Source organism: Spinacia oleracea, chromosome 2, assembly GCF_020520425.1.
Source record: "Spinacia oleracea cultivar Varoflay chromosome 2, BTI_SOV_V1, whole genome shotgun sequence".
In the NCBI taxonomy this organism is placed as follows: Eukaryota; Viridiplantae; Streptophyta; class Magnoliopsida; order Caryophyllales; family Amaranthaceae; genus Spinacia; species Spinacia oleracea.
In genome coordinates, this window is record NC_079488.1 from 22,668,146 (window position 1) to 22,688,948 (window position 20,803).

Consider the following 20,803-nt stretch of genomic DNA (forward strand, 5'->3'; position numbering starts at 1 on the left):
AATAAATATACAAAATACGAGCACAAATTAACAATTTTCTTACACAAGTTTGTATTTAGTCAAATTCAATCATAAAATGATGTATAATTCAATTTTGAATCATATTACACACAACAATAGTAAAAATAACGTGTTTATTATGTTTAAAGTTCCCCATTATCTCATTTATTACTATAAATACAATGTTTTTCAATCGGTCTGGTTAAAAACGGATACGGTCAGGTTTTGACCCATTACTTTTCGGGTTGCTCGGATTCGGATAAAATCGGGTTCCGGGTCACAAAATCTTGTTCAAGACCCAATATTTTCGGGTCAAGTTCCGATTTTTGACAGATCTAGTTTTGAGCATTGACCTTAAACCACGTTGATGCTTGTAGTTCAAAAGAGTAAAATGTGGTTTAATAAATATTTAAAAACTAGGTTAGGTCCCGTACAACACACGAATGGGACTAATTTTTTTTTTTGTTCTGAATAATTTAGTTAAAAGAAGTTTTTAATAAAAACAAAATCAAGTTTTACGGTCGTTCAAAAAATCAGAGAAAATTATTATTTATTTGAATTGTAAAGTGATTGGTGCGATTTTCGGAGGTTAGCGTTTCGACAAAAATACTTAAGTTGAGAAAATATAAGAAATTTTTTATTAGACAGTTATTAGGTACCCTTTTATTTTATTATTGAATAATATTCGTTAGTGTAACCATACCCGTATCCTCGATCTATCCAAATTTTTGGATATGGTATTGATTTGATAACCATATCAGTTATAATACCCTATTTTCTAGACCGGTACATATATAACTGACTTTTGGGTTTATAAGTAATATTCTTGAACCCACCTTTTAGCGCTTGTTTTACATAACATAAAACATTAATGTTTGGGTATAGTCGTATAATAACACATGCAGAGTAACTTATTTATTAACTTTTGTTGGTTAAGAGTATAATGAATTTTTTTGAAAATTTTATATAAAAATCAAAAAATATTTTTCTATTTTGCTATTAAGGAGTTTCAGTAATAGCTTACTACGTATATTATAGAACAGTAATATCAAAAAAAAAAGTATGATTTTTTTTTCTTCTAATTCTGACATACATATTCTTCAATGTATTAATATATTTTTTTTAATCTTTGCAGTATTACATGAAATCATAATTTATTTTTTCATACATGTATTATATTAAATAGAAGGAAAGAATAAGAAAAAAAATCAAATATTTTAAAAGATTCTTTAATTAAAATATTTTTTAAAAAGAACGAATGATTCACCAGGACGTGACACGTGTCATTCCTGGTGTGTCTTTTTAAGATTCTTAAAATTAGGTGAAATTTTTTCGGTAGGAAAAAAAAGGAAAAATACTAAGGACTCACCAGGACGTGACACGTGTCATTCCTGGTGTGTTTTTTAGTATATAGTAATAGATATGGTCGGAAATCTTGAGTAATACGGGTAGAAAAAAGCGCTAACTTAATGTGGATTGTGAATAAGGGTGCAACCAAATTAAGAACACAAGTGCATATATAAAATGAAGGAATTAACTTAACATTTTGATAAAAGAACATGAGATATTACATTTTTTGTTTTAAAAAAAAGAATGTGTTTATTCTTTAGGTGCATTATACTCTCTATGTACCCTTCTCTACCATCTAAATCGCGAAAAACTACATTAGTACATTCGCTTGAAACATTTCCTAGAAGTAAAAAACAAGTAACAATGAAGGGTCCGTTCGGTATCATTTTATGTTTTCAGTTTCTGTTTTTTACAAAACTAAAAACCAAAATATGAAAATCACAAGGGTAGTTGCCATTTTTTTTGTTGCCAGTTTTCCAAATCAACATGATTACTGTAAGTATGCTTCTTTTTTTATTTCATACTTTTTATATTCGGTATAAAATCATACTACTTCCGTTTCTTAAAGTTTTTTATAGCTACTATTTGCATGGACTCAAATTCAATATTTAACTACTAATATATCCAATTTCGTATATATGTGAAAACATTATAAGAAGTTGATATTCTAAAAATATATACCGAGACTAATCTAACAAGATCTTACATGTAACGTTTTGATGTATATAACAATGAAAATTTACAATCAAAGTTTTCATATTTGGACACATATTCCAAAGCGTTAAAAACTTTCAGAAACGAAAGTAGTATGAATTATTAAACCCAAAAACTGAAAACTGACAACGCTATCGAACGAGCACTACGATAACAATTAATAATAAGAATAATCAAATCCCTTCATCATAAGGAAATGAAGTAGAATCTAACCATGCCTCCCCAACAATAAACTCAGAAACCGTAAAATTAGCTGCATCATAATAATCCATAACATGGTACCCGCCCCAATTAACTCTACCACCCGTGATCGAACCCGGCCCTCTATTATCAAACTCTCCATAATACAAACTATTCAACCCTAATTCATCATCATTTGACGACCATTTTACCCAACCCTTTGCATCAATAAAATCATCAATGTACGACTCAATGTACACCGTCCTAGCGTATGGCTTCCACGGCCTCCCAAGGTAACTCCGTACACGTGTCTTGTTCCCGTATAGCTCCTCGGTAGCCAGCACGGTGCAGTTCTGGAGAACGATGCCCGTGTTTTCGTCAGGCATGTCACGCGACTGGGCCGTGATCACCGTGTGTTGTCCGGGGAGCGGCATACGTGAAACGACGTTGCACCCCTGGAGGATTACTGCGGCGTTGCCGAAGATGTAGTCCACTGTCCCGTAAATGTCGCACTCTCTGTAGAACTGTCTGAAGGAGTGGACGTAGAGTGTGTCTTGGTACCCTAGTATGGTGCACCTGTAGACCGCCGTTAAGTCCGCGTTTATTCGAAGGGCGACCGCTTGGTGTTTCTCGGCGCCGGCCGTGTTCGCAAAGGTTATGTCACGTGCTAAGAATCCTTCTCCGGAGACAGCTGCATTATATCATGGACGACACATTAGTTAGCTTAATTAGCCTTGGTAGGATATGATGCATATGATATAATATAAAGCATTAATCATATTTCCTCTGGTTTTTTTTTTAATATAATAATTGCACCATCTGGTATTTCACGCTTGTCAATGTTATCTAGCTTGAAAACTTATATCGAAACGAATTTAATAAGATTTCACATGACTATATACTTATTTATGTATCAATCACAAAAACATGATAAAAGAAAGTATATGAGTACTGTAAAATTATACAACGGAGAATGTGTCGATGTCTCGTCCACGATCTAATTATTTGTGGTATACACGAGCTCTTGTCTTGCGACAACATTTTTGGTGAGACTACCTAGCTAGTTTGGGATGACTTATAATACAAAAGGTCTTGCGTGCACAAGTTGTACAATAAATTTATTGTGCACCCATATAACTTTAATCCAGTTTTCTCTAACTTTTACTCAGTTTTCTTTAACTTTTATATTATTAAAAAAAAAGTTATTAGACAAACATTTTAAAGTGTTAAATGATTAATTTTATATATTATTAGTGATTTTGAATAAATATTTTTTATTAAAATGAAATTTTTTATTACTAAAATGTAGATAACTTTTACATATACAAGGGTGACTTTTAAGCATTTTACGTCAACTTTAACTTCGGTGTACAATATTTATCGTACACCCCATGTAAATAAGAATTTGTGCTTACCATATTTATGAAAGTAACATTTTACATAACATTGAGGTGATTGACTTGCTAATGTAATATATTGTCTAATTGTCAAATAAAAAAACTTGGTAATGTACTCTTTTTGTACGAAATTAATTTTTACATTTTCTTTTATTACTTGTCCTAAACTAATTCTTACAATTCTATTTTGGGAAAATACCTATTACTAATTCTTACAATTCTATTTTGGGAGGACTTATACAGAGTAATATTTTCCAATACCTAAAACTCCAGTAAAGGTCCCACAATAATACAATATATACAACTTGTAGTATATGCTAGAGCTGTCAAAAATTGACCCGACCCGAAAAATCGACCTGAACCGACCTGTATTTTTAAAGATCCGGACCCGACCCGAGACCCGAAATTTTGTTAAAATAGAAAACCCGTAACCCGACCGTATCCAACCCGTTAAAATCGACGACCGATTTCGACCCGTTAACGCATGACCCGGACCCGAACCTGACACCCGACCGAAATATAACCGATAACAAACCTGAGTAAGCTTACCCGACCGAATAATGACCCGAACCCGATTCAACACCCGACCCGATGTCAACCCGAAACCGATTATAAGCCGATAAAACCTGTTATTGACTCAATTCGTGACAACCCGTTACCTGAATTTACGCGACTTGTTGACAACCCGATTTGTCATTGACCTAACTAAATAATAACTTAAATCAAGTTAATATTATTTTTTATAATTACCTAATCTAGAACAAGTGAAAAGCGTTAAACCAAATTTAACCAAAGTTATAAATGTTAATTATAAGGTTAAAACTTGACTAAACCTGATAGCTACCAAACCCGGTCTTAACCCGTGCACGATAGTGAACCCGACCTGACTTTTAACCGACCGGTACTTATCCGATCCGAACTTGATCCGACTCGTCAAGACCCGGACCCGTAATTGTACCCGACTAGAAAAAGACCCGACCCGACCCGAACCGAACCCGACCTATACCGAAACGGAAAAATAACCCGACATGACCCGACAAATTTTCAACCTGGCCGAACCCGATCCGAACCCGACCTGCACCTGTCAATAAAATGACCGGACACGACCCGACCAGATCATGACCCGAGACCCGAGATGACCAGACCCGGACCCGACTCGAGTAACCGTTTTGACCCCTCTAGTATATGCAAATTGATTCATATACTTGGTACGACGTATGTAACACGGTGTATGTGTCACCCACACACGATAATACGACATGGACAAAAATAATTGAACATGAGTAATGTCATACGACAATGCATATATCCTACATTCTAAGATTTAGGAAAGGAAATAAAAATATATAAATAAGAAGAAAAAAGGACAATATTAGCTATTATCATTAATTATTATTACGGAATACTCCCTCCATCTCTTTTTGTTTTTTACGTATTCTATTTCGGATGTCTCATTTTGTTCTTTATATTTCTTTTTATATTATCACAGAATGCATTAATATTCTATCAGAATTTGTGCCCAAATATTATTTTAACCAATTAAATCCATTGGACATTAAATATTTCTCATTTTCCCAATGTCAGGTTTTGATAAAAGTGAAAACATTATAAATAAACGTAACTTTTCTTGTTTAAATAAAAAAGTGGAGTAATCTCAATGCACATTAAATAGTCGTTAAATCGCGTGAATAACATCAAACGTAAAGAACAAAAAGAGACGGAGAGAGTATCTGTTTGGTATATTTTTTAAAAAGGAATCACTTGTAATAAATTGGAATTGAGAGAGTAACGACTTTATTATTATAGGAACATGAGAGGTAACAAATAGTGGTAATTATAATTATCCTTAGGAAATGAATTTGTTACCACACGTCCATCCCTCTCAGATCAAACATTAGGTAATTGAAATAGAAAAGTGTTTCTATTTCCATTACTTAAAAGCACCATATCAAACATGCTCATAGTTTATTTTTATTTTTTATCTTTTATACGAAGTATAACCGCGTTTTTGTGCTTCTCACTCATTTCCATAGTAACGACACAATATTTTAGTGCAATAATTTAAATTTTCAGAATGAAAGGCACATTGATTCCTGGAATGAGTGAAGTTAGTTAAAATGACAATTATTTTAGACACAGAAAAAACTCAAGAAATTAGTTGAAGTAAAAGAAAATTATTACCTACAGTTGCTGATCTGAAAGTAGTCCAACCATCAGCCACACTCCTATTACCAGTAATAATAGTGACGTCACTCCCATCACCAAGAAGAACAATATTAGGTTTATTACTTGGAATCTCCACATTCTCCTCATAAACCCCTTTCCTTACATAGATAAAAGTCCTATACTCACTATTATTTGGTGCAAAGTTAACACCTTCTTGTACACTCGTGAAATCCCCACTCCCGTCCGCCGCGACAATGATCGTCTCACCTTCATCACCCTCCCAGCCACCACCATAGTCTTCGTCGCCGCCCAGGATTTTACTATCCAACGACGACGACCACCAGGAGGGTGGTGGCACCCCCCGAGAAGCAGGGCCGTCGCTTAGTGCTGGAGCTAGCATGACGCCATGACTATATGACCCTGTGCAAATTTTCAAACGGAGGCCCTGGTTCAAAATTTTTTTTTCAAAAAATAGGAAAGAGTATAAAAAAAAAATCAAAATTACCACCTTATAAAGTCCACCTTTTTAATTTTACCGTCTTATAAAATTCTAATTTAAAATTACCATCTTATAAAATTTACCTTTTCAAATTTACCATCTTATAAAATTTTAATTTAAAATTACCATCTTATAAAATCACAAACTTTGAAGTTATCACCTATTAATAGATTTTGTCAATTATTCCATTAACTGGTGGCCAGTAACTTTAAAGGTTTATTTATGTTTTTTCTCCAAAAATATGGTAATTTTGAAAAAAATCCTAAAAAAAAATAGCACTTGAACCTAAGACCTTGGTAATAGACAACAAGTCAACAACGCCTTACAACTTTGTTTTTGTTTATGTCAAAAAATAAAAAAAAAACTTTAATTTTGTTTATCTTTAAGAAACTAATTATACTATATAAATTGTGGCATGTTCCGTCACTCACCTCGCGCCACCCCAGAACCACCACTGCCATCGCTGAGCATAGACAATGAGTTGCTAACATGCTTGTAAGCGTCGAAAATGGACCTTATTAAGACCCGTTTCTGAGGCCCGGAAGCCGAGGCGAGACCCTCTAAGCAAGTTTCTCTGTTGGTAAGGGAAGCACTAAGGAAAGCCCTAGCATCGGTTAAATTCGATGACTTAACCTCGGAAACCGATCTTTTAAGTGAAAGGAGTGAGATTTGATGAAGTTCCTTACAATCTTGAAGTGCTCCTCTTTGTTTCTCAATAAGATTGTAATGTGTTGTTGTGTCAAAAACATAGGAAAGTTTAGTAGCTTCACTTAGTGCATTTTGAAGAGATTGTAATAAGAAGTTTAGGAAGTTTAATGGGAGGTTTAAGGAAAGGGTGAGTTTTAGGGTGTTTAAACAATCATTTGGGTATGGTGTAGTTTTACATAAAGATTTTAATTCTGATTTTTGAGATAATATCATCTCGTTTTCATTGTTGTTGGTTAAAGAGTTTGCAAATGGAATGAGAATTGTTAGAGTAATTAGAGATAAGATTAGGAGACAATGTGGAGATTTTGATAGGGAGGAAGCCATGGATGTAGGTAGGAGTGATGAGATGGTGAGAGAATTGATATGTTTAGAGAATAATATAAATAGTAGTTTAAATTAAGGTTTGGTTAAAATTAATTATGGTGTTTTGGGGAAGATAAAATTCTGCATGAAATTTAGTGGATATTTTTAGGTTTTGTGTAATTTTCAAGTAATTAATATTTTATCATTTTTGCCATACACACCTTTAACCACTGATATCTATAGACTATAGTAACCTATAAGTAAAAGTTTATGAAATTTTGATATTTTAAAATTTTAGTCTCATATATATGAATCTAACAAGATCTCATATGAATGTATATTTTCTTACGTACAAATCATAATATAGATAGTTAAAAACGGTGTGTGAATGGTGTAAAAATTTAAACTTTGCGATATTTACGAAAGATGTAAAGTACAAAGTATTTATTTTATTTTATTTTATTTTATTTTAAAAAGAGGTATCTTTGAAGTGAAGGATAAATGCTAGTCACAAAAAGTTATGCAAGTTGTGCATTATTGTATGAAATTTTAGTGTTTAGAGATATAATAAGGCCAAAAGAGCTAAAATGGAATCATTGACATTACTAATAACTTGCAATAGATGAAACTCATGCTAGAGGTAGTGTAGGGGGGTTGCATTGGAATTCACGGGACTCCTGTGAGTCCGTGACGATTTTTTTTAATTTGGATTTCTGTCTCTCACTCTCTCTATATAAAATAATGTGAAAAAGATTCCATTAGACGTATCGAGTATCCGGGTGCATGTAAGAAATTATGAATTATCACGTTCGGACTTGTACTCGAGTGAGTCATATCCATTAAATTACGCATGTCTTCTTTTCAAGTTGATTTATTTTGGACTAGTCGCTCGCAGAATTTTTAGAATGCATGTAAGTCGACATTAGAAAATTAATATTTATATAGTATTATCGTAAAATTACCTCTATATTACGAAATACAGAGAGAAGGGAGGAGAAATTGGGGGAGAACAATATATTGTGTGTATCTTATTCCATGAACAATACGGTTTGTTTGGAAAATAATAAACCCTAAGATCTAGAATATCCCAAAAAGATACTAGGGGTATAATGGACATCTATATAATATTTTATAACGCTCTCCATTGGATGTCCATTATTGAAGATTACAAAGAGTACATCATTCTTCATAATACGCTTGAAATGTTGCTTCATTAAAAACCTTATCAGGAAAACTCAGTGGAACAAAACTTAAGGGAAAGAGAGTGCAACTCGTATCCCCCCCCCCCCCCCTGAAGAATACATCATTTGAGATCTTCCAATGCAATCGATCCAATATTTTTGATAGCTTCTAAAATATAGCAGCATGAAGTTCCTTGAAATTGATTCCTCCAAAGTTTGACTGTAATACCCCGAAATTTTAAAGTCGATTTATTAAAATTAAAAATATTTATTAACTTGATTTCGTTTTAATTAAATTATGAATAATCGAATTTCGTTAATTTTAATCGTTTTTACGATTTATTTTAAACGATAAATTTATAAACTGAAATTATTTATTTTCGTTAACGATAATTTATTTATTTTTAAGGAATTATTTTAATTAAACATTTTATTACAAATTCTGAATTTTTGCCAAATATTGTGAATTTATTATAAAAAATAAAAAAAAAAAAAAAAAAAATGAAAATGTCAGCTTTATTTTCTTGCTCCCCACGCTCAAACTAGGAAGTCAAAAACTTCCTTCTTTCCCACATTTCAGTCCAAATGCAAATGCTTGGACCCCAAGCACAATTCCTAGCTTGTTCAACACAATTCTCATGTACAAAATCAGAATTTTTGGATGGAATTTCAACAACAAACCAAGCACAAATTTCAATTTCAATTTTCTGTGATTCAAACCCACCACCATCAATCACCGTCTGCCACCACCGCAGCCACCACCGTGCACCACCATTCCCCCAACCACCCCAACCACCGTCGCTCCCCAGAACCACCGCAAGCACCACCTCACCTCCCCTGCTCTCTTCGCACTCCCCTGCCCCTTCCCCTGTCTCTCCCCTTTCTTGCTCGCTGCGTCACCAGCACCACGCCACTCCACCACCCTAAAAACACCTCACCACCTCCCCAAACAAACCCCCGACCCCAATAACTCGACCAGCCGCCCTGTCGCCGCCCAGAATCACCCACGAAACCACCCCAATCTCCCCTGTTTTCGCCCCTGTTCGTGCTTCATTTCCTCGCTCCCTCGCCGTTCTGCCACCACCAGTCAATCACCACCATCGCCGCCTCACCTCTGGCGCCGTGCTACACCACCGAGCCACCCAGCAACCTTCCTCCTCTCCTCTCCTCTCCTTCTCTTCGTGTTCTCCCCTCCCCTGTTCCGCACCCTGCTCCCAGAAAACCAAAACCAAATTTTGGTTTTCTTTGGTTTTACTCTCCTTTAAAAACCCACAATTAAATTGGGCCATCTTATTTGGGCTTTTGAGTAAGGAACTCTCTTATTATTTCAGATTTTCAGATTTTCGAATTTATTTAGTTCCATGTTTTAATAAATTTCTATGATGAAATTATTTATTAATAAATTGTTATTATTTTCAGGTTTAATTATCAAATATTGATTTTACTAAAATAAATTACTTAGCCTGAATTAACAAAAATGGAATTTTTAATATTATTTACATGGAAATCAATTATAAAATATATATGTACTTCGATTGAAAATTCGATTAATAATAACATTTTTGTTAAATTTCGAAAGTATAATTTTATTAAAAATTCGTTATTTATGTTAAAAACTCGTTAATTATAAAATTCATTACTTATAAAATTTATGATTTATAAAAATATTGATTTTATAACTATTTATCGATTTTAGTACTAATTCAATTATTTAATATTTTTAAAGAAATTGGACTCGGAGCTCAGGACGAACGAACCAACGAAAACCCTTAGCAAATCGCGGAAGTGAGGTAACGGCTATTGCTAGTACCCGCAATTCCCTTATAAATGTGATTATGAAATTACAACGTATGATTGATTTATTAAATGAATGTTTTGACATGTTTTATGAATTGCGGGAAATGAAATATGATTTTATTGAATAATTTATTATAATATGATTTGATGGAATTATTCCTTATTTTATGATTGATTATAAAATGCTATGATGATTGATTGAATTTCTTATAAAATGTTGTTTATAAGAAACCAGGAAAGAAAGGATGTTTGATCTTATGATCCAAAGGAATTATGTTACTTCAACTGAAGTAAAAAGACTAAAATGTAAAATTAAACGAAACATGATAAATGAAAGTGAAATTCCTAGTCCGTTTGGCAGTATATGTTCACAGGTTACGATTCTCGGTCATGCATGTGTTAGGTTATGATACATATGACATTTACATAAATCATGCGGAAACAACCATTAACCCAGGAAACATATTATTTACACATAATCATTTAGCATAGTTTAGATGCATACTCTTTGTTGCGTGCCTTCCCTAGCTGCGCCCGAACCGAACAAGAACAAGTCTTTTAGGACTCCAAGTGTCGTCCCTCCGTAGAAAGTCCACAGCACGTCCGGATCCGCCTTAAGATTGACCAACTAGAATCGCCCTTAAGGTACTCAGAAAATTCGGCACTTTTGGGGCAAGATGGGTGTTTGAATTTTCTCTCAAAAACTCACTTTTGAATACTTTGAAACTTGTATATAAATTATGACCCCTAGGCCTTTATTTATAGAGTTATGGAAAAGGAATCGTAATCCTAGTAGGATGCGAATTAATTGGAATTAGAATTCTACATGAATTCTACTTAATCAATTTATCCAATAGGAATAGACATTTAATCATACACTGACTCTTGCAGATTCAGGAATCTCGCATGAGCTCAAACTCACACACACACGGCAGCCACAAGGGCTGCCCACGCATGCGAGCAGCAGCCCACGCAGCGCGGCCCACGCATGCGCGGCCTTGTGCGCGCTGGGCTGTGGCGTGCGTGCTTGCTGGGCGATGGCCTGGCTTCGTGCTGGGCCTTCGTCCGGCAGGCCTCGTCCGATGCTAATTCGTACGATACGCTTCCGATTAAATTTCCATTTCCGGAATCTATTTCCGATACGAACAATATTTAATATTTCCGATTCCGGAATTAATTTCCGTTTCGAACAAATATTTAATATTTCCGTTTCCGGAATTATTTTCCGATTCCGGTAATATTTCCGATTCTGACAATATTTCCGTTTCCGGCAATATTTCCGATTCTGGTAATATTTCCATTTCCAACAATATTTTCCGATACGTACCATGTTTCCGTTTCCGGCAACATCTACGACTTGGATAATATTCATATTTCCGATACGATCCATATTTCCGTTTCCGGCAATATCATCGTTTCCGGAGTATTCATTTCTTGCCTGTGACGATCTTAGCTCCCACTGAAACCAAGATCCGTCGGTTCCGAATATTCATAGATGGAGTATTTAATGCCATTAAATACTTGATCCGTTTACGTACTATTTGTGTGACCCTACGGGTTCAGTCAAGAGTAAGCTGTGGATTAATATCATTAATTCCACTTGAACTGAAGCGGCCTCTAGCTAGGCATTCAGCTCACTTGATCTCACTGAATTATTAACTTGTTAATTAATACTGAACCGCATTTATTAGACTTAACATAGAATGCATACTTGGACCAAGGGCATTATTTCCTTCAGTCTCCCACTTGTCCTTAGGGACAAGTGTGCATTTCCTAATTCCTTTGTCGCTCGATGCTTGCTCTTGAACATAAGGTAAGAGTTGTCATCCTTATTATGTCCAGAGGTGTTCCTCGGTTTCAGAGTTCAACTGATCAAATAAACAGATAATCATAGCCTATGATTCATCCGAGCACGGCCATGCATTTCACAGTTTCTAGCTCTCCGAGTGGCCTTGTACAACTTTTAAGCATCTCATCCCGATTTATGGGAGGACAATCCCAATCTTGCGATCTTGAGATTAGACTTCGTTTGATAGGTGATTACCTGAGCGTTGCCTTTATAGCCTCCTTTTACGGTGCGACGGTTGGTCAACGTCAAAGCAACCAGTTCTCAAACAAGTAATCTCAAATCACTCAGGTATTGAGGATTTAGTGTCTAATAATTTAATGAAATTTACTTATGACAGACTTTCATCTCTTACAGTAAAGTTTCATAGGTCTTGTCCGATACTAGTCTTCCCAAAGTAAGTATCTATGCAAATGATTATGACATTGCCATGTCCACATAGTTCAAGAAACAGAACTACTAGTCATCTTGCATTCTAATCGTCTAACGTTTTCTATGCGTCCAATTTTATAGAAAACTCCGACTAGGGACCATTTTCAACCTTTGACATTCAAGTTCACTTGATAGACATTTCTTAGTCACAGGACTGGTCCTGACAGTCTATCTTGAATATATCGTCAAGTTGAAGGGACTCATCATTTAATAAACCACAAATTAAATGGAAAAATGAATTCCTTTCATTTATTGTGAATGATTAACCAATAATGTTTTACAAAGATTTAAACTCTAAAACTTTAAAACATTAAACAGAGACATCAAAGCCATTCTCCAATATGCTTGATTCCCATAGCTGCAGTGTGCGAGTTGTGCTTCGCTTGCGGCAGAGGTTTAGTTAATGGATCTGATATGTTGTCATCAGTTCCAATTTTGCTTATCTCGACTTCTTTTCTTTCAACGAACTCTCGTAGAAGGTGAAATCTACGAAGTACATGCTTGACTCTCTGGTGGTGTCTAGGCTCTTTTGCCTGTGCAATAGCTCCGTTATTATCACAATACAGGGCTATTGGTCCTTTAATGGAGGGGACTACACCAAGTTCTCCTATGAACTTCCTTAGCCATATAGCTTCCTTTGCTGCTTCATGTGCAGCAATGTACTCCGCTTCAGTTGTAGAATCCGCAATGGTGCTTTGCTTAGCACTTTTCCAGCTTACTGCTCCTCCGTTGAGGCAGAAGACAAACCCAGACTGTGATCTGAAATCATCTTTGTCGGTTTGGAAACTTGCGTCCGTATAGCCTTTAACAATTAATTCATCATCTCCACCATAGACCAGGAAGTCATCTTTGTGCCTTTTCAGGTACTTCAGAATATTCTTGGCAGCAGTCCAATGCGCCTCTCCTGGGTCTGACTGGTATCTGCTCGTAGCACTGAGTGCGTACGCAACATCCGGGCGTGTACATATCATAGCATACATTATTGAACCAATCAATGATGCATATGGAATCCCATTCATTCGTCTACGCTCATCAAGTGTTTTTGGGCACTGAGTCTTGCTTAGAGTCATTCCATGAGACATGGGTAGGTAGCCTCGCTTGGAGTCCGCCATCTTGAACCTATCAAGCACCTTATTGATATAAGTGCTTTGACTAAGTCCAATCATCTTTTTAGATCTATCTCTGTAAATCTTGATGCCCAATATGTACTGTGCTTCTCCTAGATCCTTCATCGAAAAACATTTCCCAAGCCAAATCTTGACAGAGTTCAACATAGGAATGTCATTTCCGATAAGCAATGTGTCGTCGACATATAATACTAGGAAAGCAATTTTGCTCCCACTGACCTTCTTGTATACACAAGATTCGTCCGCGTTCTTGATGAAACCAAAGTCGCTGACTGCTTCATCAAAACGTATATTCCAGCTCCTGGATGCCTGCTTCAATCCGTAGATTGACTTCTTTAGCTTGCATACCTTTTTAGCATTCTTTGGATCCTCAAAACCTTCAGGCTGTGTCATAAACACAGTTTCTGTTAAAACGCCGTTTAAGAAAGCAGTTTTGACATCCATCTGCCATATTTCGTAATCGTAATATGCAGCGATTGCTAATATTATTCGAATAGACTTTAGCATTGCAACTGGTGAAAAGGTTTCATCGTAATCCACACCGTGGACTTGCCTGTAACCTTTCGCAACCAATCTAGCTTTGAAAACTTCAAGTTTCCCATCCTTGTCCTTTTTCAGTTTGAAAACCCATTTGCTTCCAATGGCTTGGTAGCCATCTGGCAAATCGACCAAATCCCATACTTGGTTTTCAGACATGGAGTCTAATTCAGATTGCATGGCTTCTTGCCACTGCTTGGAGCTAGGGCTCGTCATAGCTTGCTTGTAAGTCGCAGGTTCATCACTTTCAAGTAATAGAACGTCATAGCTCTCGTTCGTCAAAATACCTAAGTACCTTTCCGGTTGAGATCTATATCTTTGCGATCTACGCGGGGTAACATTTCTAGATTGACCATGATTCTCACCAGATTCTTCTAAAGATCTCTGAGTTTCATCCTGAATGTCATCTTGAGCATTCTCTAGAGTTTGTTGTTCGACTCGAATTTCTTCGAGGTCTACTTTTCTCCCACTTGTCATTTTGGAAATGTGATCTCTCTCCAAAAAGACACCATCTCGAGCAACAAACACTTTGTTCTCAGATGTATTGTAGAAGTAATACCCCTTTGTTTCCTTTGGATAGCCCACAAGGATACATTTGTCAGATTTTGGATGAAGTTTGTCTGAAATTAATCGTTTGACGTATACTTCACATCCCCAAATCTTAAGAAAAGACACATTTGGAGGCTTTCCAAACCATAATTCGTATGGAGTCTTTTCGACAGCTTTAGACGGAGCTCTATTTATAGTGAGTGCAGCTGTATTTAGTGCATGTCCCCAAAATTCTAATGGAAGTTCGGCCTGACCCATCATTGACCTGACCATGTCTAGCAAGGTTCTGTTCCTCCGTTCTGACACACCGTTCCATTGTGGTGTTCCAGGAGGAGTCAATTCTGATAGAATTCCACATTCTTTCAGATGGTCATCAAATTCATAGCTCAGATATTCACCGCCTCTATCAGACCGCAGTGCCTTGATCTTCTTGCCTAATTGATTCTCTACTTCACTCTGAAATTCCTTGAATTTGTCAAAGGATTCAGACTTATGCTTCATTAGGTAGACATAACCATACCTACTGAAGTCATCAGTGAAAGTGATAAAGTAGCTGAAACCACCTCTAGCATTTGTACTCATTGGTCCACATACATCTGTATGGATTAAACCCAATAGTTCATTTGCTCTTTCTCCAACTTTAGAGAAAGGTTGCTTTGTCATTTTGCCAAGTAAACATGATTCGCATTTACCATAATCCTCTAAGTCAAATGGTTCTAGAATTCCTTCCCTTTGAAGTCTTTCTAAGCGTTTCAAGTTTATATGGCCTAATCGACAATGCCACAGATAGGTGAGATCTGAATCATCCTTTTTGGCCTTTTTGGTATTTATGTTATATACTTGTTTGTCGTGATCTAATAAATAAAGTCCATTGACTAATCTAGCAGATCCATAAAACATCTCTTTAAAATAAAACGAACAACTATTGTCTTTTATTATAAAGGAAAATCCCTTAGCATCTAAGCAAGAAACTGAAATGATGTTTTTAGTAAGACTTGGAACATGGAAACATTCTTCCAGTTCCAAAACTAGCCCGGAGGGCAACGACAAATAGTAAGTTCCTACGGCTAATGCAGCAATCCGTGCTCCATTTCCCACTCGTAGGTCGACTTCTCCCTTGCTTAACTTTCTACTTCTTCTTAGTCCCTGTGGATTGGAACATAAGTGTGAGCCACAACCTGTATCTAATACCCAAGAAGTTGAATTAGCAAGTATACAGTCTATAACGAAAATACCTGAAGATGGAACGACTGTTCCGTTCTTCTGATCTTCCTTTAGCTTTGGACATTCTCTTTTGTAATGGCCTATTCCATCACAATAAAGACAGCTTGATGTGGACTTGTCCTGCTTTGATTTAGCATTGCCCTTGGACTTTCCACCTTTCTTGAATGGTCTCTTTCTAGCCTTGAGTAAATCTTTGGCTTCACAGTCCAGTACTATTTCAGCCTTTCTGACAAGGTGAATAAATTCTGCAACTGTTTCTTCTCTTGGTTCACTTAGGTATTGTTGCTTGAAGCGACCAAACCCACTGTGTAGTGAATTGAGCAAGACAGAGACTGCCATCCTTTCGCTTATTGGTGTTCCTAGTAGACTTAGGCGATCAAAATATGAACACATAAGATCCACATGGAACCTCAGTGGGACGCCTACCCTCTGTTTAGTGCGAAGGAGCTGAACATGTGTTTCTTGGACCTCCATCCTATAACACCTGTTGGGAGAACTAACCTTTAGCCCAGACATTGATTCAATCAACTCATGGACGTTCAGGTCCCTGTCCTCCGTACTTCCACGACAGATATCCCTCAGATTCTTGATGAGCGTAAAAGGTTCATAGGCTACAAACCTTCTAGCCCAATCATCAGGGATATTGTTCAGCATGAGACTCATAACCTTTTTGAGATCCGCATCCCAGGCGTAAAATCTCTCAGGGGTCATGTCTCTGGCATAGTAGCTTGGCATGGGATGTGATAGTACATACTCAAGTCCATTGAGTTTGACTATTTCAACTAGCTTAGCTTCCCATTCAAGAAAATTTGTCAGGTTCAGCTTGACCATAAGCTCAGAACCCATGATGATGTTTTGATTGTTGTTTGCCATATTAAAACTACAATTGAAAAGAATAAACAAATAAATAACCATTCACAGTTTCTCTTAATAAACTTAAATTCTAGCATACATGCATAATTCAATGTTTATTAAGCATTTTATTCAAGTTATGTGTTCCGGCAGGTGTGAATAAAATGATTCCAAGATCCTAAAATCATTGAAGAACTAAGCACAGTTTGTCGACTTAATCCTAGAACATCTTAGGTAAGCAAAAGCCTTTTGCTAATAGTCTAGAAACTATTCTTGGTTGATAGGCACGTCTAAGAACTTATTAGGTAAACCTATCGATTTTGCCACGACATAAAAGGACTCCTTACTTATATCGTTGAGTTTCACCAAAACTAACATGTACTCACAATTATTTGTGTACCTTGCCCCTTTAGGACCAATAAGTAACACCTCGCTGAGCGAAAACTATTACTAGATTGATGTAAAGGATATTCAAGCAAGTGTATATTTTGGCATGGCACCTTTTAACTCAATTTTTAAGTTTGGAACTTAAGGCTCTTACTATGTTGGTTAGATTTTAAGTGAACTAAAATCCTTAATCATGCAACATAATCAAGCTTTTGATCTCATGCATTTTAAGACATATTTAAAGCAATAAATAACTTAAAACATGCATAAGATATTTGTGATCTAGTATGGCCCGACTTCATCTTGAAGCTTTGACTTCAAAGTCCGTCTTGAAAATCTCCGTGGGAGGCACCATTTTCTTCAAATAGGATAAGTTATAACTAATTACAACTATTTGATGGTACGCAGACCATATTTGAATTGAAAAATAACTTTGGTGCTTTAGACCAATTACATTCAAATTAATGGTACGCAGACCATATTTTCTATCCTATTTGGGCCATACTAGTCACTTCATAACCTGCAAAACAGTACATATACAATATATACCATTCACCCATTCATTATCATGAATGGCCCACATAGCTGGTTAGTTAAAACACATTATGCATCACGTAAACATTTGCAGCAATTAATCAAGGTCACCAATAATCTACCAATTATTCAGTCCTTATTAATTCTAATCGAGTTGTTTTAACCTTAAGGATTTGTAGACCTAATCAAGAGTTTATGACTAAAAGCACTCCCACTCAAACCAATAAATTCATATGCTTTACTAATTTTAAACATAAAATTGTATTTCTAGTCTAACCGGAAACATACAAATTTAATTAAAATTTAAAGCTCATATAAATTTATAATTGAATCCAAAAATTTAATTTTAATTTCAGTCACATTTAAATTAATTTATGATTTTAATTTTAGTAAAATAATTAGAATAAATGCCATTTATTATAATTATAATATTCAAAATTAAAATCCAAGAAATTAATTCAAATTATTAATTTTAAAATCAATTAAAATTACGTGAACTGAAATTTTCAAATTAAACATTCAAAAACGATCTAATCGAAACGCAAACATCCTACGCGTTGCACGCCCATGGGCTGTACGCACACAGCCATTGCTGGCCATGTGCGCGCAGCCCATGCGCTCGTTGCATAGCTGCTGCTGTCCCATACGCAAGCCTCCGCACAGCGCCCACCGCACGCGAGCTATCGCTCGCAGCGCGCGCGCGTTACCGCGCTCGCTGGTGCGCGAGATCGCTCGCTGGTGCGCGCGAGCCATCGCTCGCTGGGGCGCTGCATCGCTCGCTGGTGCGCGCGAGCCATCGCTCGCTGGCGCGCGAGATCGCTCGCTGCGCGCGCGCGAGCCATCGCTCGCTGGGGCGCGAGATCGCTCGCTGCGCGCGCGCGAGCCATCGCTCGCTGGTGCGCGACATCGCTCGCTGGGCGGGCGACGTCGCGCGCTGTGCGCGCGAGTGATGCTGTGCGCAGCGCTCGTGGCACGCGAGCTTGCGCTCGCTGCGCACGAGGTTGCGCGCTGTTGTGCGAGGCAGCGCGCGCTGTGGCGCAGCTCGCTTGCTGCCCACACGCGACTGCCTTGGCTCGCCCCTCGCCCATGCCCATCCGTTCATTGCTCGTGGCACACGACACAAGGCAGGGCTGCTGCCTTGCGCTCGTGCACTACGCCCTTGCTCATTGCATTCGTGCCGCACGGGCGACGAGCTCCCTTGCTCGTCGTCGCATGCCCGCATTATACAACACCCCTTAAGGGTAACACGAAGCGTCCATTGCTTCGTGCGTGCAAGTTATTTGAACGAATCGCATAAAAATTTAAAATTTATATTTAAAATTAATGACAAATTAATAAATAATATTAATTTCATAATTTTAGGGCGAAAAATCGAAAATTTATTATCCAATTGATTTCCGATTGATATGGATTCAAGTCTAGGTCATAAAAATTTAAAATTTATCGTAAATTTACAATTTTTATGGTGGTTTTTAATCATAGGTTTCTAATTAAATTACAATTAATTATGAAAATCAAATTAATTCTAAATTATTCTAATTTTCAACAAATTAATCATAATTACAAATTAGATTGCATAATTAACAAGACTAGGCATTCAAACTTGTTAAACATATGCAGTAGGTCAATCAAAAATTCAAGATTTATCAACAAGAATCGCAAATATTTAATTTAACATCTTAAATTTACGAAATTTTGCATCCGAAAAACTAAAACCTTCGAAAAGTCATAGTTAGGCTTCGAATTTGAGAATTCTGGGTTCGGCAGAAAAAAACTATTTTTGTCAAAATTTTAGAATGCCTTTTACATGCGGAATTGACACAAAAATCACTCAATTCGGATGAGTAATGAAGAAACTGCCGAAAAAACTGCGTACATATAATTAAATAAACGCAATTTGCAATTAATTAACAATTACGAAAATTAATCACCCCTTTTAATTCTTGCAAATTTGTAATATTTAACCATGTTCATGCAATTTAGATTATGAAAATAATAAGGGGCTCGTGATACCACTGTTAGGTTATGATACATATGACATTTACATAAATCATGCGGAAACAACCATTAACCCAGGAAACATATTATTTACACATAATCATTTAGCATAGTTTAGATGCATACTCTTTGTTGCGTGCCTTCCCTAGCTGCGCCCGAACCGAACAAGAACAAGTCTTTTAGGACTCCAAGTGTCGTCCCTCCGTAGAAAGTCCACAGCACGTCCGGATCCGCCTTAAGATTGACCAACTAGAATCGCCCTTAAGGTACTCAGAAAATTCGGCACTTTTGGGGCAAGATGGGTGTTTGAATTTTCTCTCAAAAACTCACTTTTGAATACTTTGAAACTTGTATATAAATTATGACCCCTAGGCCTTTATTTATAGAGTTATGGAAAAGGAATCGTAATCCTAGTAGGATGCGAATTAATTGGAATTAGAATTCTACATGAATTCTACTTAATCAATTTATCCAATAGGAATAGACATTTAATCATACACTGACTCTTGCAGATTCAGGAATCTCGCATGAGCTCAAACTCACACACACACGGCAGCCACAAGGGCTGCCCACGCATGCGAGCAGCAGCCCACGCAGCGCGGCCCACGCATGCGCGGCCTTGTGCGCGCTGGGCTGTGGCGTGCGTGCTTGCTGGGCGATGGCCTGGCTTCGTGCTGGGCCTTCGTCCGGCAGGCCTCGTCCGATGCTAATTCGTACGATACGCTTCCGATTAAATTTCCATTTCCGGAATCTATTTCCGATACGAACAATATTTAATATTTCCGATTCCGGAATTAATTTCCGTTTCGAACAAATATTTAATATTTCCGTTTCCGGAATTATTTTCCGATTCCGGTAATATTTCCGATTCTGACAATATTTCCGTTTCCGGCAATATTTCCGATTCTGGTAATATTTCCATTTCCAACAATATTTTCCGATACGTACCATGTTTCCGTTTCCGGCAACATCTACGACTTGGATAATATTCATATTTCCGATACGATCCATATTTCCGTTTC

At 36.7% G+C, this 20,803-nt stretch overlaps 1 protein-coding gene across 1 annotated transcript; it reads right to left on the reverse strand.

Annotated features, from left to right (window-relative positions):
* Nucleotides 1-2,131: 2,131 nt before the first annotated feature.
* Nucleotides 2,132-7,458, reverse strand: LOC110792046 (probable pectinesterase/pectinesterase inhibitor 12). The gene is made up of 3 exons (XM_021996840.2): nucleotides 6,738-7,458; nucleotides 5,823-6,227; nucleotides 2,132-2,935 (listed from the first exon to the last, which is right to left on the reverse strand). Exons 1-3 carry the CDS (start codon nucleotides 7,336-7,338, stop codon nucleotides 2,238-2,240), a joined length of 1,704 nt encoding a protein of 567 aa, XP_021852532.1. The 5' UTR covers nucleotides 7,339-7,458; the 3' UTR covers nucleotides 2,132-2,237.
* Between the last annotated feature and the right edge of the window lie 13,345 nt (nucleotides 7,459-20,803).

Coding starts and splice junctions, on each gene's coding strand:
- LOC110792046 (XM_021996840.2), bottom strand. CDS start 7,338: ATGGCTTCCTCCCTATCAAAATCTCCACATTGTCTCCTAATCTTATCT. Junction 6,228..6,737: donor TGGTTCTGGGGTGGCGCGAG/GTGAGTGACGGA, acceptor AAATTTGCACAG/GGTCATATAGTCATGGCGTC. Junction 2,936..5,822: donor TTTCAGATCAGCAACTGTAG/GTAATAATTTTC, acceptor GATATAATGCAG/CTGTCTCCGGAGAAGGATTC.